Here is a 22,586-nt window from a genome sequence, read left to right as displayed (position 1 = left end):
AATGAACCTTGAATTTTCGATAGATAAATCACAATTAAAAATTTCCCATTTGAAGAATTCAATTAATAACACTGTACAACAAGATATTCTTAGTAAAAGTAATGAAAATTGGAAATGTACTGAGTACATTATACCCATAAGGTTAAAAACCGAAGTGTCAAAATTATCCAGTTATCTTTGTATTTAAATACAAAGACTAGACAATAGACTAGACTATAGACTAGAGTATAGACTAGACTATAGACTAGAGTATAGACTAGACTATAGACTAGAGTATAGACTAGACTATAGACTAGAGTATAGACTAGAGTATAGTCTTCCTTTAAAACAAAACAAACCTACAACTAACTGATTTAAACCATTATAATTATTTCAGAAATGTTGAATTTGGTTGAATTTGGAAGCAATTTACTTGTTTACTTTCAATTGCAGTTGATGTCACAACTCCGACATTGTTGCACAGTGTAATGCAGCATAGTCTTGGGGTGAAAGAGTATCTACTGTTCAAAGTACATAAATAAATACAAATATGAACAAATAGATATCGCAAGATTTAATCAATTCTGCACTGTAGGTATTTATGGTAAAAAATGTATTTGTTTTCAGACAAAATTCCATGAATACTTATGTACATACACATGTACTTGTTTCAATTTTTATGAATGAAACGTAACCGAACTAAACACAAACATTACGAAACAAACTAATACGAAAACAAATCTGTTTGACGTTACTAGTACATATTTTAGTATTTTGTTTGCAAGAAAAAATAATAGATTTTAAACAATAATAATAATAAATAACTAAATAAATAGTAATTGTTTATAATGTTGTGGATTTCGTGTTTTTTTGTATTTAAATATACATTTAGGTCAAGTTTAGCTATTACAACACGTTAAATGGTAATTGTTTTGTTTTGTTTTAATTTTAATTTTTGTTTTTAATTCTATATTATAATTTATTATAAATTCTTGAATGCCTTTTGTTTTATTAATTGGAAAACAATTTTAAGATGTTTTCTTGACGTTTTTAATCTACATAATTTGTTTTTCACTTGAGTTTGTCTGTTAAAAATTTAAATTTTATTTCAAACGCTTCGTTTTCGCATGTTTGATATTATGAAATTTTTTCACATTTTTTTTTTTTAATTTTTTGTTAAATTTATTTGTTATACATCATGTGTTGCGGTACAGGTATAAATAATTTATTTTACTTTAATATTATAATTATAATTGTTGTACGTAACATAAGTTCGTAATTCGTAGATACTGATACTGACTCGTTAATAGTTTTAGCCTTAATGTTACACCTTTGAATTTTTTGGCTTATTATTATTTTATTATTAATTTTTTTTAACTGTTCTCTGATAAGCGTCAGTCAGTCATAATATATACTGATAAAAATAATAAGAAATGTAATTAAACACCTATACATGAGTATTTAATAAAAAATATTTCATTTTGTTTAAAAGTATTTGTAGTATTTGTGTGTTGTTTTACTGAATACATACATATGTTTTTTATTTATTTATTTGTATTATAATATTTGCAGTTATAATGAATGAAAAGACGATTAAACGGTCTGTACCGTGTATTAAGAAATTCACATTTAAGTGCGATTTTTTTCATAATAAGTTTTCAGTTATTCTTTAACTAACTTTCAAAGTATTAACTTTTGTTTTTTTCAATATTATTTTTATTTGTTACGTATTTTACTTTATTTTATTATTTTTAACTTAAAGTGTTAAAAGACACAAAAAATCTGTGCGTTGTGTTCTTATTACAAATACGGAACTGAACATTTTGTTGTCTTCTGTCCCCATTATCAATCGTGTTTTAAAATACCTTCTTACAACCCTTAAATATGACAGAAATAAAAAATCAGTTGAGGAAATAAGGCAAGAGTAATTAGAAGCAAAACAGACGGACTTAAAGACAGACAGAATGAATCAACCTTAAAGTGTATCGGACAAAAAATATATAATATCAGATATTTACCTATATTGTAAACAAAATATGTTATTTATCAATATATTTTTTATGTTTTTCTTTTCTTTTTGTAGGCTTATTTTGCAAATGTGTTAAGTCAACTTTTGTTTAACATATATATATCTATATCAGATATGTATGTATATTGCAACAAAATTTGAGTTTTTAAGAATATGAAATTGTGTAGTATAATTTGAAAACATTTTTCTAAAATTTCAGACTATAGTAATCTTATTTAATCTGTTACGAATATCTTTATGACTTTCTCCTTATAACTTAACACCACTCTAGTGTTAATACAATTTAACAATAGTTTATTAGCAAAAAATATAACAAAAATTTAATAATTTTATTTTAATTGCAATTTTTTTCGTATAAAATTATTAAATTTTTTATGCACAATTTGACACTAATCTTATTTATGCTCGTGTATTTCTTTCATTTTTTTCTAACAACCGTTACAACAATGGAATTTCAAAATAAAATACGAAATATTCGCAGCAGATAGCAAAACATAGATAGAAAATACATGCTAGAAAATCTAAGAAGAAGAAGAAAAAATAAGACATCATGTGACAATCAACGGATATCATTGTTAGTCTGTCTGCACTTGTAAAATGTGGATGTAACCAAGTAAATCGTACCGGGTATTGTACTAGTAAGTTAGTTTTATATTATGTATTAGTTAATACAGTGGAAGCTCTATAAAAGGAACTAATAAGAAAAATATTACACCAAGTTTTACTTAATGTCTTATTATTTCGGATTAAAGAAGCCGATTGCTAATCCGATACATTTTACTGAAAATAGTACTTTTTTAGGAATTATATTATTTAAAAATCCCAGAAGAAATCGATTTTGATTATTCATATTATGGACTTGTATAAGACTACTCTATAGATTAGTCCATTGACTACTCTATGGACTAGTCCAATGAATACTTTATAGAATATAGAATAGTTCATTGACTACTCTATAGACTAATTATTTGGCTACTCTTTAGACTACTTCATTGGCAACTCTATAGACTAGTCCATTGGCTACTCTATAGAATATTTCATTGACTATTCAATAGAATATTTCATTGAGTACTCTATAAAACAATCCACAGACGACTCTATAGACTATTCTATTGTCTACTCTATAGAATAGTTCATTGACTTCTCTATAGATTAGTCCATTGACTACTCTATAGACAAGTCCATTGATTACTCTATAGACTAGTCTATTGACTACTATTTAGACTAGTCCATTGACTACTCTACTTACATGTCAGTCCATTGACGACTCTATAGACTATTCTATTGTCTACTCTATAGACTAGTCCATTGACTTCTTTATAGACTAGTTCATTGACTACTCTCTACACTACTCCATTGACTATTATATAGACTAGTCCACTGACTCTGTAGACCAGTCCATTGACTACTCTGTAGACTAGTTCATTGACTACTCTATAGACTAGTCCATTGACTACTCTATAGACTAGTCCATTGACTACTCTATAGGCTATTCTATTGTCTACTCTATAGACTAGTCCATTGACTACTCTATAGAATAGTTCGTTGGCTACTCTATAGACTAGTCCATTGACCACTCTATAGACTAGTCCATTGACTACTCTATAGACAAGTCCATTGAATACTCTATAGACCAGTCTATTGACGACTTTATAGACTATTCCATTGACTACTCTATAGACTAGTCCATTGACTACTCTATTAACTAGTTCATTGACTACTCTATAGGCTAGTCCATTGGCTGCTCTATAGAATAGTCCATCAACTACTTTATAGACTATTCCATTCACTTCTCTATATACTAGACCATTGATTACTCTATGTAATAGTGTATGGAATAGTCTATTGGAATAATCTATTGGACTAGTTTATGGTATTGTATGGATTAGTTTATTGAATAGCATAAAGACTAGTCAAATGTCTACTTTGTGGACTAATCCATTAGCTAATTGTTGGGATAGTCTATTGATTGCACTTGTTATAAGTCAGTCTATTGACTAGGCTATTGGTTAATCTATTTGCTAGGCTATTGACTAATCTATTGACTAGTCCACTGACTATTCTGTAGATGAGTCTACTGGCTATTCAGAGGAATAGTATATTAATAAGCCTATGGATTGATTTATTAACATATCTATGTACTAGTTTTAAGAGAGTCAAAATTAGTCTCTACCAATATTAAGGCCTGACACTGTAATCGTTAGTTTAATGACATTTCTTGCAAAATTGAATTATTTAAATTTATTATTTAGTTATTTTCCACATTACAATTTCAAATTTGTACTAAAAAGTATAAAACAATCAAAATGTAGACAGAACTAAGCCCTTATTATTTTATTTCTTTTATATGCACGCCATCAAATCTAGGTTCTTTTCTATAAAAAAGCGTTCGTTCTACTACTGATTGTATTGCTTCATTGCACAATTTCAGATGTTCACATTTTAACTGAATTAAAAACAAAAATTAAGGTTGTACTTTTTAACACTTCGTTTTCTTATTTTTTAATTGAATTACAGTATGGAATATAAAAAAGAATACAATATCCGATTCAGGGGGATCTTAAATAGAAAACTATTTAAACTATAATTGTACCGGTTCAGTCCATTTTATAAGATGCGATTATATTACTTATTAATATAATTACATTACACATTATGCCAAATTTTCGTTTTCTAAGCCTGGGAAACCGATTTTGGACCAATTTTTCGTTTTCAAGATTTCATATAATATATCCGAAATCTACAATACTAAAGGCATCAAACGACAGCCAGTTCAAAAATCTAAATTGCCCGAAAGTTCGGCTTCTATTATGGAGTACTGGAATAAGAAATGTTTGGCCTTAATTTGATGCCCTATAGCTTATAAATTGACATAAATTTATCGTAATTGAGAAAATTAAAAAATTGTAACAAATCGTATCTATTTACATACGTGCAACTATGTGGAAAACTATTTTCACTTTAGCGGCAATAAATGAATGAATGTTTTTGTTGTTGTTGTTTTGAATGAAAACTCACCTTAATCGGTTTCTTATTGTAAAAAAATATTCTCGATCACGTTCCAATGCTAATAGTATACACTGACATTGTTGTATACGCTTGTGTAGTTGCATTTCGTTGCTATCCAGTAGAACGCCTGCAATGCCACTATCGAAGCTGCAGTCCAATAAAATGGGACTGCAACTGCTGCTTTTGCCGCTATCGGAAGAACGCGAGTTGTCAAAACTTTTTGTTGCTAAAGACGATTTCGTTGTTTTGGTTTCTGCAACTTTTTGTTGCTGTTCCAAATCCGTTGAACTATTATTATTGACCAGTTGCAGCTCTTTTTGTGTTTGAAAAATTTCAAGTTTTAAATTTTCGGTTAAACTTGAAGACATTGTTTTATTTTTTTTTATTTTTTAATATTATTATTTTTTACTAATTTGTATTTAATTAATGAAATAATTATTCACCTTTTCACAGAAATTGTTTTTATTTATTTTTGGTTAATCACATTTTGGTAATTTTTGTTTATGTTGAATTTTTGATTTTGTTTAATTTATTTATCATCTTTCGGCTTTTATCTTTGAATTTGTTGTTTTTGCTGTTTGTAGTATTACCTGTTGTTGGTTCTGTAGTATATAATTTAATTTTGTGCTAATTATTTAAAGCACTTTTGTTGTTTATTTGTTTACTCTCTTTCATTCACTTATTTTTTTTCACAATTTCTTATATTATTTTTATTTCAACATTTCATTATTGTTATTTTCTTCTTTATTTTTCAATCCGTATTATCAGTTGTGTCGTCTCATGTAGCTTCATAATAAAACTGAAAATTAAATAAAAAAAAAATATCCGTATAAAATAAATGAAATATTTAAATATGTGAATAAAATATACTCTAAAGATACTAAATAATTGACTTCAGTTCTAAACGACTCTGAGAAACCTTACATTAAAGGACAATATTTGATTAAAAAGTAGAAATTTGTAACCGCTTATGGCCTATAGGCTAGGTTATTGAATATTGTTAAATAAATAAATAAATAAAAATAAATAATATTTACGTCACGACTTCTCCAATAGTTCACGAGATACTGAATTTTAACCGCAATAAAATGTTTCTAAACCACTGTGCACATATAAATCTAGCAACAAAAACTATTGTCTAACCTTTGACAAAAGTTTAAACTGCATCTATTAAATGCATACATATCTATTGGATGCAGTTAGAAAAAGCTAATTTACCATTCAAATCAAATTGTTAATATATTATAACTAAGTTATTAAATATAAAGGTACGTTCACACCTATCAAATATTTGACGAAAAAGACGTAACCATTATTCATTTTCTGAAAAATGAACTTCAAAGATATTTCATGCTTGTGTTAATAAGTTTTATATTTCAAGAAAAAAATCGATTTTTTATGGGTCACATTATTTAGTCAAATATTTGATAAGTGTGAACGTACCTTAAGCGTGTCAAATTTATTTTAATTATTTGTTGATTCATTTAATTTAAACTATAATTAATTTTTCAAGGAAATTTCTTATATTATTGTTATAGTATATTATTTGGTAGATTGTTTCCATATCCAACAGATATTGTTGCACTTTTAAATGAAAAAGAAAGTTTTAAATCGAAATTGTAAAATATGCTTTTAGAAAATTTTAGTAGAAGAAATGATAAGTCTAAAAAAATATTAACATGCTTGATATCTTGAAAACTGTAAAACAAATATTTATAACTAATGATTTTTGAATAAAGAACTTTTTAATAAAATTTTTAAAGTTTTTATTTAATGGATTTCGAGTGAAAACTCTTATAAAGTAAGTACTAACGACAATTAATGAGAAAAATAGTTTTAAGGTAATAAAATAATAGAAATAATAAATTAATAATTTTCAAGCTCGTTCATTTACTACAAGACTGACATAACTCAAAAACATCCTTTCCGAGAAAAAACTTCTTCTAAAGTTTTAAATAAATTTTCAAAAAGTCATGAGATTAGAAAAATAAAACCAGGTGTCGAATTGTCGCATATGTGATCGAGTGAAATTTGTCGTAATTAACCTTTTTGAGAAGTTGGTATCCGATATCGAATAGGATATCTAATATGTTCGATCCTATATGCGGTAATACGACCTTCGATCTAGGTAGTAGTTGATAGGTAAAAGTGTGCCTCCGATGTGTTGATGATTAGTGTTCTAGCCTGTTAGACGGGAGGTTCTGGGTTCGTCTCCTAACGGAGACATTGATAAAGGAGCAGGCAACAGGTTTGCTGGATTTGAATTTCTTCGGATTTGATGTAACATACATCCTCTTATTAAATTAACTAACTAACTAACTAAATAACTAACTAACTAACTAACTAACTAACTAACTAACTAACTAACTAACTAACTAACTAACTAACTAACTAACTAACTAACTAACTAACTAACTAACTAACTAACTAACTAACTAACTAACTAACTAACTAACTAACTAACTAACTAACTAACTAACTAACTAACTAACTAACTAACTAACTAACTAACTAACTAACTAACTAACTAACTAACTAACTAACTAACTAACTAACTAACTAACTAACTAACTAACTAACTAACTAACTAACTAACTAACTAACTAACTAACTAACTAACTAACTAACTAACTAACTAACTAACTAACTAACTAACTAACTAACTAACTAACTAACTAACTAACTAACTAACTAACTAACTAACTAACTAACTAACTAACTAACTAACTAACGAACTAACTAACTAAATAACTAACTAAATAACTAACTAACTAACTAACTAACTAAAGTTAACAATGGTTTATTAAAATCGTGTTTAAAACATTGTTAACTTTATAAATCATTTCAGAATACGGTGGTTAGTATTTCTTTGAAAACATTTAGAAGACATCCATATGTGGAGCCGGGTTTTTATTTATATTTCTTGACCATTAAAAATTTTCAGAAATTACTTCTTAAAAAAACCATTAATTACTCTAACCTGCTTATTAAGTTGGCCAATAGTTAATTGCTGTAATAAGAATTATTCGTTTGACAATTTATTTGGTTCTCCTAACAAAACTGTTTTCTCTTTCTAGATATTTAAAAATTTAACTAACTTATTATGGCACTAAAATCTCTATAATTTCGCTAACACAATACAACTTAATAATAAAAACAAAATAAACTATTGAATATTGTTAATTCTATTCATTTTTCATAACTTAAAGATTCATTCATCACACAAACATATCTTTAAATTACTGCTCGAACTTGTTTAGTTGATCATCACCCCAGGGGCAGATTTCAAATTGATTTTCTCTTTTGAACTTAAATATTTAGTGTATGCTTTATAAAGTGAAAAAAGTTAAATAAATTCTTTAAATTGATTATAAATAAAGATAATACTAATTTCGTTTAACCTAAAAAAAAGAACTTACAACTATTTATGTAGAAAGTTTTTAATGTTTGATTGTTAAGGTGTTAGTTTGATGGCATGAAATTTATATTCTGTGAAATATATAGTTGCACTAAAAATTGACAGATAAACTTTAATTCCATTTAACTGAATGATAACGATTATATTTCAAACTTATGAACACACTGTATTACTTTTTACCTTTAACCCCCAAATAAATGGAGAAACATAGCTGTGGCACTTTTGCAGCTTAAATCGCTTTTATACATTTTGGGTCTTAAGGTATAAGTGATAAGTGTTAATATAAATTGCAATGATTCACTAGGGTGTAGTCCAATAGATAACCCACAAAAACTCAACATAAATAAAATTTAATCAGCATTGGTTGACTGCATTTGACACATTCAATACTGTAATACTGTTAATATGTAAATATGTATGTGTATCACAGGCCATGAAATAATTAAGGGAAATATTTATCTATTAAAAAGTAAGTTGTTAAAAAAAACTATTTAATTTTCTTTAGTTTGTAAATTCTGCACATTACTTGAAAAAAGCATACTGCCAGCAGTCACTCAGTCAGTCAATTTAATTTAAAGCTAAAGACGACATATCGCACGCTCCACTGACCCAGTAGGAAATTTTAATACAACAGGTTTTTTTTTTCATTAAGTTGTCGTAAGTGCAAATATGTATGTATTTAGATACATACATATATACATAAATATCTCGAGTATATAAACTTTTTACACAAATACCTACATACATACATACTTATGTTATGCATAAAGCCATAATATTTAAGTCTTTCTCACGCTTTACATAGATAAAAAAACGCATTAATACATAAGTAGAGTTAAACATATTTAAAAAGCACGTTTTTAATGGTACCCTACAGCATTTCTCGGCCAGAGATTATGATACGATTATTAGTATCGTATGGCTGATCGAGTAATATTGTTCGTAATATTTCTTTTTGTTGTAAAAGCTTTCGAAATCAAAGAAATCTCACTAAATGTGATATTGAAAATTCTTTCTAATCGGAGGCTCTTTAACCTCCGATTATTGAATTGAATCTATTGAGCAGAATTTGGGATCAAGTAAAAAAGGTTAAGAATGCGAACATTTGCCTCGGTACATTCCACTATAGGAGTTTGAAAAGTTATTGGAATATTGGATATTCCCAAAACTACTCCCCTGTAAACATTATTGGAGTACATGATCCGTTTAGTAGTCCTATGTAATGCTGGCTGGATCTTATATATTTTTTATTAACAACATTGTCCATAGCCTGCATTTTATAGAACTATGTTGCGGATCATATACACGCATAATTTTAGCAAGGGAGTAGTTTAGGGATGACCTAGGACGTCACAATGTTAATATATTTGGATTATTTTCTGATTAGTCCTAGTCCTTTGAGCAATGTGCGGATCAATCTCAATTTTTGCATACATGACATTTACGGATGCGTTCCACTATAGGAATTTGGAAAATAATTGGACTACATGATTCATCCAAAAACTGCTCCCTTCTAAACATTGTTGGAGTACATGATCCGTGTATTATTTTGAAAACAACATGGTACATAGTCTGTATTACTTCGGACCATGTAATCCCAAATTTTAACAAGGGAGTTGTTTTGGAATTACTCTAACGGATGCATAGATGGATTACGTGGTAATTAACTAGGGCATCACAATGTTTCCATATATTTAGATTAGTTTTGGACCAGTTCTAGTCCTTTGAGGAGTTCCTAGTTACCCGCATGTGGGGAGTAGTTTGTAATACACCAAAAAATGGGCCTAGACCTTAAATCGCCTCAGAATCACTTTCTGGGTCGATTAAGCCTCATTCATGGATTAGCACTAAATTTTCTATGAATGCAATCTCCATACAAAGTCCAATAAAATTTTTTAAACCCGCTTTCGAAAGCCAGAACCCCCAGCTCTGAATATATGTATAAGTTTTCTTCAAACTTGAATACATTTACTTAATTGTATGAGGGTCTGTCCATATTTTATCCTAGTCCCCATATAAACTCTTCTTCAAAAATCAATTTGTAGTAAAGAATTTGCTTGAATATATCTGCATTGAAATAAAATCGTTCGGAACATAACTGACCCGAGTCCTAATAGAGAACCTCTTACAAAAAACAGTATTATCATTATAGATTTCGAATTAATATCGTTTTTGTAATAAAATTCAATGTTTATAATAAATGAGGAAATCATTTTACTAAATTCCGCGATAATAGGTCTATAATTGAATACCTTCTTATATGATACAGGATATCATAAAGTCGGGCATGACCGACTATATTTTTTTTCTTGTTTTAAGATAAATTAAAATTTGTGTATAATTATAGTTTTTTCTTAAAATTATTTGTAAATCAGTAAAGTTGATCTGAAGATTTGATCGGAATTGAAAACATCGCGATTGAAATCAGGTCCTGTCAGTTTCAACGGCTTAGAGTTAAATCATTTTATAATTTCTTCAATTCGTTCGAATGTTTCATACAGTTTTTTAACTCACTTTTCATTTGATATCGAGGAACAGGCAAATTTTTACCAAAAAGCTCAAATTATATTGTGAATTTTTAAATAAAACACTCTTACAGTCAATAATTAACTAAACAAACGAAATGGTACTTTTTTCAAACACTTATCGAACATTTATACAAAAGTCTTTATAACAAAATGACAATCATGCAATTAAAATGTTTTATTTGAAAAATTGTTTGTACATATAACTACTGTCAATTGAAAAAGTTTACAAAAATTTCTCATAATTATTTCGAAAAATGAAAATATTAAGTTTTGTTAAGAAAGTTTAAGTTTTTTTTTTTTTTTTTAATCATAAACCAGTTAAAGGGCATCATAAAGCAGACTTGACCGTTTATAATTATGTATTTTCTTACTTGTTTTGTTTTTGTTGTTTAGTTTAATACAACAAACAGTGAATCAAACAAGCTTCCAGTTGAAATGAAAAACGTAACTAAATGCTGCTGCTTGCTTTTTTTTGTTGTAGTTTTTGTTTGTTTTGTTTAATTTCCGCTTCAATGCTTTTGTTATTGTTGTTGCTGTTTTATTCGAAAACATACATAGTTTTTGTTATTTTTTTAAGTTATTCGGATTCGTTTTGTACTCCTCATGAAAAACAGCTGCTGCTGGCCGTTTGTTTTAAAATTTTTGCGTATTTTTTTTTTATTTTTTTATTTACTTAGTTTTTTTTTTTGTTTGCGTATTATTCACACTGTACATACCGTACGTACTATTCTACTATTTATTCGTATTTACTGTTACTGTTTTATCTTATTTTGTAATTTGTTGTTATTGCTTCAAGAGTGTTTTTCTTACACTGTTTGTTGGCTTTTTTTCGAATTATTTTTTTACTTGTTAAAAGTATTTATTTTAGTCAATTACTCCGCGTACTTTGATTGTCGACGAAGGTATAAACGCGAATGAGTGTCTGTCTGGCTGGTGTCCATAGAAATGTTGTTTGGTTTGAGTCTGTGTGTTAAATTCGTTTGTTGGTTGTTGGTAGGTTGGTTGGTCGGTCGTTTGGGTATTGTTTTGAGTTAAGCTTTGTTTACGTTGTTAGTTTTTTTCTGTTTTGTTTTTTGAGATGACAGAGTTATTGCTTTTGTCATCATCATCATCGTCAGCATTGCAAACACAAAAAAGAGTAAACACAATTGTGAGCAGCAACTAATAATATTCATACATGTGTAATCTACACCACAGTGGGGTCAATTTAAGCAAATCTATTACATATTTTTAAACATAAACAAATAGGAATATCTCTTACAACATATGGAACATTCATAGCTTCCCTATGAGATCTCTAGCTTTCTCACATGCGCAAGATGTGTGAGAGCTCTGCTTGATCTAGATTTGTTTGAAATATCTGTTCGTAGAATTATAGGACGTTTGACTTTTTAACTGAATACCACTGAAGACTTACAAACTCTATCTCTCTCTCTCTCTCTCATCTGTGATCCAAATTTTATTCGGTTATAGGACAAGAGTGATTTTATGAAATAAATATAAAATTAGTTTGTTCATTACTAAACGAACTTTTCACCTGAAGTTGGTTCCACTGTTTCATTGCATGTATGTGAGAATAAACATATTAGACTCATGATTCCACAGTGTTAGAAATGTTGAGTCTCATTTATACATATATAATCTAACACCAGAAAAATGGTGTATAGAGAAATTATGTTTAATGGTTCGCCGTCCTGGGCCTCAACCAGGACTGTCTACCGAGCTAATGACAATGGGGTTAAATTGAAAAAAATAGAAAAAATAATTATTATCTTTATTATTTGTTTAAAAAGAATTTGTTTTAAAACATCGAGAAGAATTTTTTAAATTTTTTAAAATTTTTTTAAAATTGTTTAAAATCAAGATTTACAGTGGCATGTTTGTAATAATATTTGTAACACCCAAAAATAATGTCCTACACCAGTCGATTAATACCATATATATAGGTACATCCGTGATCGTTTTTTTATGAAAACGATTGCTAAACTAAAATCGCTTATAACTTCGTAAATACTGCGTTTTTGAAGAAAATAAGCTTTATCCGTGATCACTTCAAAAATCGATTTTTTGTATGAAAATGGTTGAAAAACTAAAATCACTTATAACTTCGTAAATACTGCGTTTTTGAAGAAAATAAGCTTTATCCGTGATCACTTCAAAAATCGATTTTTGGTATGAAATTGGTTGAAAAACTAAAATCACTTATAACTTCGTAAATACTATGTTTTTGAAGAAAATAAGCTTTATCCATGATCACTCCAAAAATCGATTTTTGGTATGAAATTGGTTGAAAAATTAAAATCACTTATAACTTCGTAAATACTACGTTTTTGAAGAAAATAAGCTTTATCCATGATCACTTCAAAAATCGATTTTTGGTATGAAATTGGTTGCAAAACTAAAATCGCTTATAACTTCGTAAATACTGCGTTTTTGAAGAAAATAAGCTTTATCCGTGATCACAAAAATCAATTTATGGTATGAAATTGGTTGCAAAACTAAAATTGCTTATAATTTCGTAAATACTGCGTTTTTGAAGAAAATAACTTCGTAAATACTGGGTTTTTGAAGAAAATAAGCTTTATCCGTGATCACTTCAAAAATCGATTTTTAATATGAAATTGGTTGCAAAACTAAAATCGCTTATAACTTCGTAAATACTGCGTTTTTTAAGAAAATAAGCTATATCCGTGATCACTTCAAAAATTGATTTTTGGTATGAAATTGGTTGCAAAACTAAAATCGCTTATAACTTCGTAAATACTAAGTTTTTGAAGAAAATAAGCTTTATCCGTGTTCACTTCAAAAATCGATTTTTTGTATAAAAATGGTTGAAAAACTAAAATCACTTATAACTTCGTAAATACTGCGTTTTTGAAGAAAATCGATTTTTTGTATGAAAATGGTTGAAAAACTAAAATCACTTATAACTTCGTAAATACTGCTTTTTTGAAGAAAATAAGCTTTATCCGTGATCATTTCAAAAATCGATTTTTTGAATGAAAATGGTTAAAAAACTAAAATCGCTTATAACTTCGTAAATACTGCTTTTTTGAAGAAAATAAGCTTTATCCGTGATCACTTCAAAAATCGATTTTTTGTATGAAAATGGTTAAAAAACTAAAATCGCTTATAACTTCGTAAATACTGCGTTTTTGAAGAAAATAAGCTTTATCCATGATCACTTCAAAAATCGATTTTTGGTATGAAATTGGTTGAAAAACTAAAATCGCTTATAACTTCGTAAATACTGAGTTTTTGAATAAAATAAGCTTTATTCGTGATCACTTCAAAAATCGATTTTTGGTATGAAATTGGTTGCAAAACTAAAATCGCTTATAACTTCGTAAATACTACGTTTTTGAAGAAAATAAGCTTTATCCATGATCACTTCAAAAATCGATTTTTGGTATGAAATTGGTTGCAAAACTAAAATCGCTTATAACTTCGTAAATACTGCGTTTTTGAAGAAAATAAGCTTTATCCGTGATCACTTCAAAAATCGATTTTTGGTATGAAATTGGTTGAAAAACTAAAATCACTTATAACTTCGTAAATACTATGTTTTTGAAGAAAATAAGCTTTATCCATGATCACTTCAAAAATCGATTTTTGGTATGAAATTGGTTGAAAAACTAAAATCACTTATAACTTCGTAAATACTGCGTTTTTGAAGAAAATAAGATTTATCCGTGATCACTTCAAAATTGGTATGAAATTGGTTGCAAAACTAAAATCGCTTATAACTTCGTAAATACTGCGTTTTTTAAGAAAATAAGCTATATCCGTGATCACTTCAAAAATTGATTTTTGGTATGAAATTGGTTGCAAAACTAAAATCGCTTATAACTTCGTAAATACTAAGTTTTTGAAGAAAATAAGCTTTGTCCGTGTTCACTTCAAAAATCGATTTTTTGTATAAAAATGGTTGAAAAACTAAAATCACTTATAACTTCGTAAATACTGCGTTTTTGAAGAAAATCGATTTTTTGTATGAAAATGGTTGAAAAACTAAAATCACTTATAACTTCGTAAATACTGCGTTTTTGAAGAAAATAAGCTTTATCCGTGATCACTTCAAAAATCGATTTTTGGTATGAAATTGGTTGCAAAACTAAAATCGCTTATAACTTCGTAAATACTGCGTTTTTGAAGAAAATAAGATTTATCCGTGATCACTTCAAAAATCGATTTTTTGTATGAAAATGGTTAAAAAACTAAAATCGCTTATAACTTCGTAAATACTGCGTTTTTGAAGAAAATAAGCTTTATCTGTGATCACTTCAAAAATCGATTTTTTGTATGAAAATGGTTGAAATACTAAAACCGCTTATAACTTCGTAAATACTGCGTTTTTGAAGAAAATAAGCTTTATCCGTGATCACTTCAAAAATCGATTTTTTGTATGAAAATGGTTGAAAAACTAAAATCACTTATAACTTCGTAAATACTGCGTTTTTGAAGAAAATAAGCTTTATCCGTGATCACTTCAAAAATCGATTTTTGGTATGAAATTGGTTGAAAAACTAAAATCACTTATAACTTCGTAAATACTGCGTTTGTGAAGAAAATAAGCTTTATCCGTGATCACTTCAAAATTGGTATGAAATTGGTTGCAAAACTAAAATCGCTTATAACTTCGTAAATACTGCGTTTTTGAAGAAAATAAGCTATATCCGTGATCACTTCAAAAATTGATTTTTGGTATGAAATTGGTTGCAAAACTAAAATCGCTTATAACTTCGTAAATACTAAGTTTTTGAAGAAAATAAGCTTTATCCGTGTTCACTTCAAAAATCGATTTTTTGTATAAAAATGGTTGAAAAACTAAAATCACTTATAACTTCGTAAATACTGCGTTTTTGAAGAAAATCGATTTTTTGTATGAAAATGGTTGAAAAACTAAAATCACTTATAACTTCGTAAATACTGCTTTTTTGAAGAAAATAAGCTTTATCCGTGATCATTTCAAAAATCGATTTTTTGAATGAAAATGGTTAAAAAACTAAAATCGCTTATAACTTCGTAAATACTGCGTTTTTGAAGAAAATAAGCTTTATCCGTGATCACTTCAAAAATCAATTTATGGTATGAAATTGGTTGAAAAACTAAAATCGCTATAACTTCGTAAATACTACGTTTTTGAAGAAAATAACTTCGTAAATACTGCGTTTTTGAAGAAAATAAGCTTTATCCGTGATCACTTCAAAAATCAATTTATGGTATGAAATTGGTTGCAAAACTAAAATCGCTATAACTTCGTAAATACTGCGTTTTTGAAGAAAATAACTTCGTAAATACTGCGTTTTTGAAGAAAATAAGCTTTATCCGTGATCACTTCAAAAATCGATTTTTGGTATGAAATTGGTTGCAAAACTAAAATCGCTATAACTTCGTAAATACTGCGTTTTTGAAGAAAATAAGCTTTATCCATGATCACTTCAAAAATCGACTTTTGGTATAAAATTGGTTGAAAAACTAAAATCACTTATAACTTCGTAAATACTTTATCCGTGATCACTTCAAAAATCGATTTTTGGTATGAAATTGGTTGCAAAACTAAAATCGCTTATAACTTCGTAACTACTGCGTTTTTGAAGAAAATAAACTTTATCCGTGATCACTTCAAATATCGATTTTTGGTATGAAATTGGTTGCAAAACTAAAATCGCTTATAACTTCGTAAATACTAAGTTTTTGAAGAAAATAAGCTTTATCCGTGATCACTTCAAAAATCGATTTTTTTGTATAAAAATGGTTGAAAAACTAAAATCACTTATAACTTCGTAAATACTGCGTTTTTTAAGAAAATCGATTTTTTGTATGAAAATGGTTGAAAAACTAAAATCACTTATAACTTCGTAAATACTGCTTTTTTGAAGAAAATAAGCTTTATCCGTGATCATTTCAAAAATCGATTTTTTGAATGAAAATGGTTAAAAAACTAAAATCGCTTATAACTTCGTAAATACTGCGTTTTTGAAGAAAATAAGCTTTATCCGTGATCACTTCAAAAATCGATTTTTTGTATGAAAATGGTTGAAATACTAAAATCGCTTATAACTTCGTAAATACTGAGTTTTTGAATAAAATAAGCTTTATCCGTGATCACTTCAAAAATCGATTTTTTGTATGAAATTGGTTGCAAAACTAAAATCGCTTCTAACTTCGTAAATACTACTTTTTTGAAGAAAATACTTAAATCGCTTTTGGTATGAAAATGGTTGAAATACTAAAATCGCTTATAACTTCGTAAATACTGCGTTTTTGAATAAAATAAGCTTTATCCGTGATCACTTCAAAAATCGATTTTTGGTATGAAATTGGTTGCAAAACTAAAATCGCTTCTAACTTCGTAAATACTACGTTTTTGAAGAAAATAAGCTTTATCCGTGATCACTTCAAAAATCGATTTTTTGTATGAAAATGGTTAAAAAACTTAAATCGCTTATAACTCCATAAATACTGCGTTTTTTGAAGAAAATACGCTTTATCCGTGATCACTTCAAAAATCGATTTTTGGTATGAAATTGGTTGCAAAACTAAAATCACTTATAACTTCGTAAATACTGCGTTTTTGAAGAAAATAAGCTTTATCCGTGATCACTTCAAAAATCGATTTTTGGTATGAAATTGGTTGCAAAACTAAAATCGCTTATAACTTCGTTCATACTACGTTTTTGAAGAAAATAAGCTTTATCCGTGATCACTGCAAAAATCGATTTATGGTATGAAAATGGTTGAAAAACTAAAATCGCTTATAACTTCGTAAATACTGCGTTTTTGAAGAAAATAAGCTTTATCCGTGATCACTTCAAAAATCGATTTTTGGTATGAAATTGGTTGCAAAACTAAAATCGCTTATAACTTCGTAAATACTGCGTTTTTGAAGAAAATAAGATTTATCCGTGATCACTTCAAAAATCGATTTTTTGTATGAAAATGGTTAAAAAACTAAAATCGCTTATAACTTCGTAAATACTGCGTTTTTGAAGAAAATAAGCTTTATCTGTGATCACTTCAAAAATCGATTTTTTGTATGAAATTGGTTGCAAAACTAAAATCGCTTATAACTTCGTAAATACTACGTTTTTGAAGAAAATAAGCTTTATCCGTGATCACTTCAAAAATCGATTTTTGGTATGAAATTGGTTGCAAAACTAAAATCGCTTATAACTTCGTAAATACTACGTTTTTGAAGAAAATAATCTTTATCCGTGATCACTTCAAAAATCGATTTTTGGTATGAAATTGGTTGCAAAACTAAAATCGCTTATAACTTCGTAAATACTGCGTTTTTGAAGAAAATAAGCTTTATCCGTGATCACTTTAAAAATCGATTTTTGGTATGAAATTGGTTGCAAAACTAAAATCGCTTATAACTTCGTTCATACTACGTTTTTGAAGAAAATAAGCTTTATCCGTGATCACTTCAAAAATCGATTTTTGGTATGAAAATGGTTGAAAAACTAAAATCGCTTATAACTTCGTAAATACTGCGTTTTTGAAGAAAATAAGCTTTATCCGTGATCACTTCAAAAATCGATTTTTGGTATGAAAATGGTTGAAAAACTAAAATCGCTTATAACTTCGTAAATACTGCGTTTTTGAAGAAAATAAGCTTTATCCGTGAGCACTTCAAAAATCGATTTTTTGTATGAAAATGGTTGAAAAACTAAAATCACTTATAACTTCGTAAATACTGCGTTTTTGAAGAAAATAAGCTTTATCCGTGATCACTTCAAAAATCGATTTTTGGTATGAAATTGGTTGCAAAACTAAAATCGCTTATAACTTCGTAAATACTGCGTTTTTGAAGAAAATAAGCTTTATCCGTGATCACTTTAAAAATCGATTTTTGGTATGAAATTGGTTGCAAAACTAAAATCGCTTATAACTTCGTTCATACTACGTTTTTGAAGAAAATAAGCTTTATCCGTGATCACTTCAAAAATCGATTTTTGGTATGAAAATGGTTGAAAAACTAAAATCGCTTATAACTTCGTAAATACTGCGTTTTTGAAGAAAATAAGATTTATCCGTGATCACTTCAAAAATCGATTTTTTGTATGAAAATGGTTAAAAAACTAAAATCGCTTATAACTTCGTAAATACTGCGTTTTTGAAGAAAATAAGCTTTATCTGTGATCACTTCAAAAATCGATTTTTTGTATGAAATTGGTTGCAAAACTAAAATCGCTTATAACTTCGTAAATACTACGTTTTTGAAGAAAATAAGCTTTATCCGTGATCACTTCAAAAATCGATTTTTGGTATGAAAATTATTGCAAAACTAAAATCGTTTATAACTTCGTAAATACTGAGTAAATACTGCGTTTTTGAAGAAAATAAGCTTTATCCGTGATCACTTCAAAAATAGATTTTTTATATGAAAATGGTGGCAAAACTAAAATCGTGATCACTTCAATAATCGATTTTTTGTATGAAAATTATTGCAAAACTAAAATCGCTTATAACTTCGTAAATACTGAGTTTTTTAAGAAAATAAGCTTTATCCGTGATCACTTCAAAAATCTATATTTTGTATGAAATTGGTTGCAAAACTAAAAAAAACTTATAACTTTGTAAATACTGCCTTTTTTGAAAAGAAATATATTTTCAGAACAAATTGCTACATTCAGGTTAACATATGGATAAGAAATCACATAACAATAAAAAATCTCACCTCGTCTCTCATGGGGCTGTTTGTTTTGACCATGTAGCAAGATGCTTGTTTATTGAAGCATTTATATGAATGTTTATTAATTGTAATTAGTTATTGCTGTGAAAAAGATCCTAAAATAAAGCAAAAATTGATTTTTTAAAGTAGATTTTATATAAACAATCGACCACGATGACTGGGATAGAAATTTTAAACTGAACTGAAAATAAAGCGATTATGAGTTTGTACATTTTAAATTACACACGAAACTAGAAGTGAAATTTACTTTTACGTTTCGTCTTCTTTTTTTACAAATAATTGACATTAAATACTAGTTTTATAAACAACAATACACAAAAAAAAACTTTAATTATCAACGTTTTTTTATATATAAATAAATGTTTAAACAAAAAACGCTAATAAGATTAATGTAAAACTTGTTTCGGTTTTTTGAAGAATATTTAAAAAACCCCATTTTGCATAAAAAAGTTCTGAAAGTTTTATTGTTGTTTATAATTACATTTAGAACTCAAATTTACTTAATTGCCATCCATGTATCTGCTGGCAAAACGAGAAAAAATAGAGAAATTTTTAAATATTTTTTTTAATACAACAAGTAGAAAAAAATAAAAAGAAAAAAAAATAAACATCATAAAATAGAGACAAATAATACATCATTACGATGATTTATGAGTTAAAAGTTTTAAAATAAGAAAACAAAATATAGATAAGAATGTTTAGCGAGAGATCTTGATTGGTTAATGTGCTTTTTTTAAGTTTTTGTTAAATGTATTTAAGCATTTATTAAAATTAATTTGTCGTTAAGTCTAAGTTAGTAAGACTAAATTAGTTAGAGCGCACAACAGGCCCGATAGTGGCCTAGGTGTATTTCTTCGGATTTGATGTAGTATACATCCTCCTATCAACCTAACCTAATCTAACCTATATAACCACATGTAATCATTAGCAAAAAAAGAACTTCGAAAGAATCTTTTTGGAAGTTACATGATTCCTACCTCATATGGAGTCCTTTAGAAAAGTATATTTTGATCTCTATAATAAATAAATTAAACTGAATATGTGAGTTTTTTTTATATAATAATTGATCGATTAGGAACGTAATGTAAAATTAATAATTAATTAATTATCTCCTAAAAATATTTGTATACTTAGGGGTTTGTATTTTAATCATATTATACCCAACGAACATTTTATTCGTAAGTTTTGTTATAATTTCACAAAATCGATTTAACATTCACTATAGCCCAGGAAAATTAGTCGCAAAAATGAGCAAACTGGGGAATTTTAGATAGCTAAATGGAAGTCGGTACAGGGCTTCATCTCAGAGTCTTAATTAAGGGGCTAATAATCACCATTAATCCCACGCTAAGTGAGATATTGGGGGCCAAAGGTTACAAAGATTTTTTAAAAGTATCTAACTTATTGTGATTCCTATGACTTTAGAAGCTATAGTGTATTATTAATCCATTGACATATATTTTCAAATTTTAATTATTGACCGATTGTCATAAAATTTTGTAGAGAGATTTCGGTTAACATTTTAACTCGTTTATGCAGACATTTTTAAGTCAATTAAGATCATTAAAGCCATTTTCTGAAGAGGTCCTTATATGGTTGACCGATCGTCATAAAATGTTGTAAATAGATTTCGGTTAATATTAAACTTGTTTATGTCAAATTTTATTGCTATAAAGGAATTTTTAAGTCAGTTAGGAACGTCTTTTTCTGAAGAGATCTTATATGTATGGGGTTGGGGTCAATTATGGACCGATCATTATTAAATTTGGTAGATTGTTTCCGCTATTAATAAAACTCGCTTATGTCGAATTTCACTACTTTGCTCGAATTTTAGTTATGATTGATGAAAACGCTATTTCGGGGGTCTAACAAACATGCATCAATATAAAATAGTTCAGACCTCTAGCTTTTTCCATTCGGACCCTATCGTGTTTTCAACAGAAGAATCAGAAAGCGTACGACTCATAACAATCGATATATTCGTAAAAACTGATTGTTGTGATCTTTGAGCGCCAATCGCTTTATTTTTTATTAATGGTAAGGAGAAACTATGTACCAATTTTTACTCAGCTATCTAAAATTCCGCAGAAACCCATGTATTTTCCTGACAACTAAGGATTTTACAAATTATGCTTCTGATAGAAAAGGAATGAGAGGCGTAAACCTAAATGTTTGTTGGGTTAGTAAATAGTTAACTACGTCACAGTCACGACTATGAAAACAAACTAATGAAGTTGCATGCTTTTAGGCTTTTAATAATATTTACGTTATTTTATATGAAAATAAATCCTATAGTTTATAAATAAATACTATTTATTAAATTATTTTCAAACACATTCAACCTATACTATTTGTAAATAACTTTAGTTTTATAAACAAAAATAAAAGTTATGTGTCTGACTACTGCACACCTGTGTGCAGCAAATGCCGGCCGGTTAAAATGTTCGCTGAAAGATTTATTTGTTTATAAAATTGCGATATAAACATGTCAACAACAATTTATTAAACCCTCTCATCAAAAGTGCGGATAATAATTAATAAAATGTGATTATTTTTGCTAGTTATGTTTTGACAGTAGGTTGAGGTTGATAACTTGCGTTCGTTTGTTTGTACTTGCGCAGTCTTGGGAGCATTATACTAAAAAAAATATTTAATAATTTTCCCTTAGTTAAACAGTGTTGCCATGGAAAATAACATGGTATTAATAAAACAAATTATTAAGCTATAAGAAATCTGTTAAGAATGAGAAGACTAAATTTATATTTTACAATAAGTTAAAGTATAGTTTTTAAACATTTTCTGTAGCAGCTAAACTTTAGTTTAAATTTCAAGTTTAAGAACTGTGAAATGTGGCAACTTAGGCAAGCAACCCTTATTGTGAATGTAAACAGATTTGCACAGATTTTGAGGATACTTAAGCAC

At 27.9% G+C, this 22,586-nt stretch overlaps 1 protein-coding gene across 6 annotated transcripts in view; it reads right to left on the bottom strand.

The window, feature by feature from the left end:
* The window catches only part of LOC119615930 (titin), a 96,446-nt gene that overhangs the window by 52,272 nt on the left and 21,588 nt on the right, over positions 1-22,586 (bottom strand). For 3 of the 6 annotated variants that reach the window (XM_037971970.1, XM_037971976.1, XM_037971972.1), the window contains exons 1-2: positions 11,335-11,889; positions 5,027-5,816 (exon numbers count right to left, since the gene is read on the bottom strand). In XM_037971970.1, the coding sequence (XP_037827898.1) occupies positions 5,027-5,385 (359 nt within the window). In that variant the 5' untranslated portion in view covers positions 5,386-5,816; positions 11,335-11,889. Of the gene's footprint in view, positions 1-5,026; positions 5,817-11,334; positions 11,901-22,586 lie in introns of those variants that run through there. The other 3 variants (XM_037971978.1, XM_037971974.1, XM_037971971.1) reach the window with 3 other exon arrangements.

Source organism: Lucilia sericata, unplaced genomic scaffold (genome assembly GCF_015586225.1).
Source record: "Lucilia sericata isolate MDLA Ls3-8-SP2 unplaced genomic scaffold, ASM1558622v1 Contig000048F_arrow, whole genome shotgun sequence".
NCBI classification, from domain to species: domain Eukaryota; kingdom Metazoa; phylum Arthropoda; class Insecta; order Diptera; family Calliphoridae; genus Lucilia; species Lucilia sericata.
Note: the sequence above shows the minus strand (reverse complement) of the source record. Positions and strands in the feature narration are given on the sequence as shown.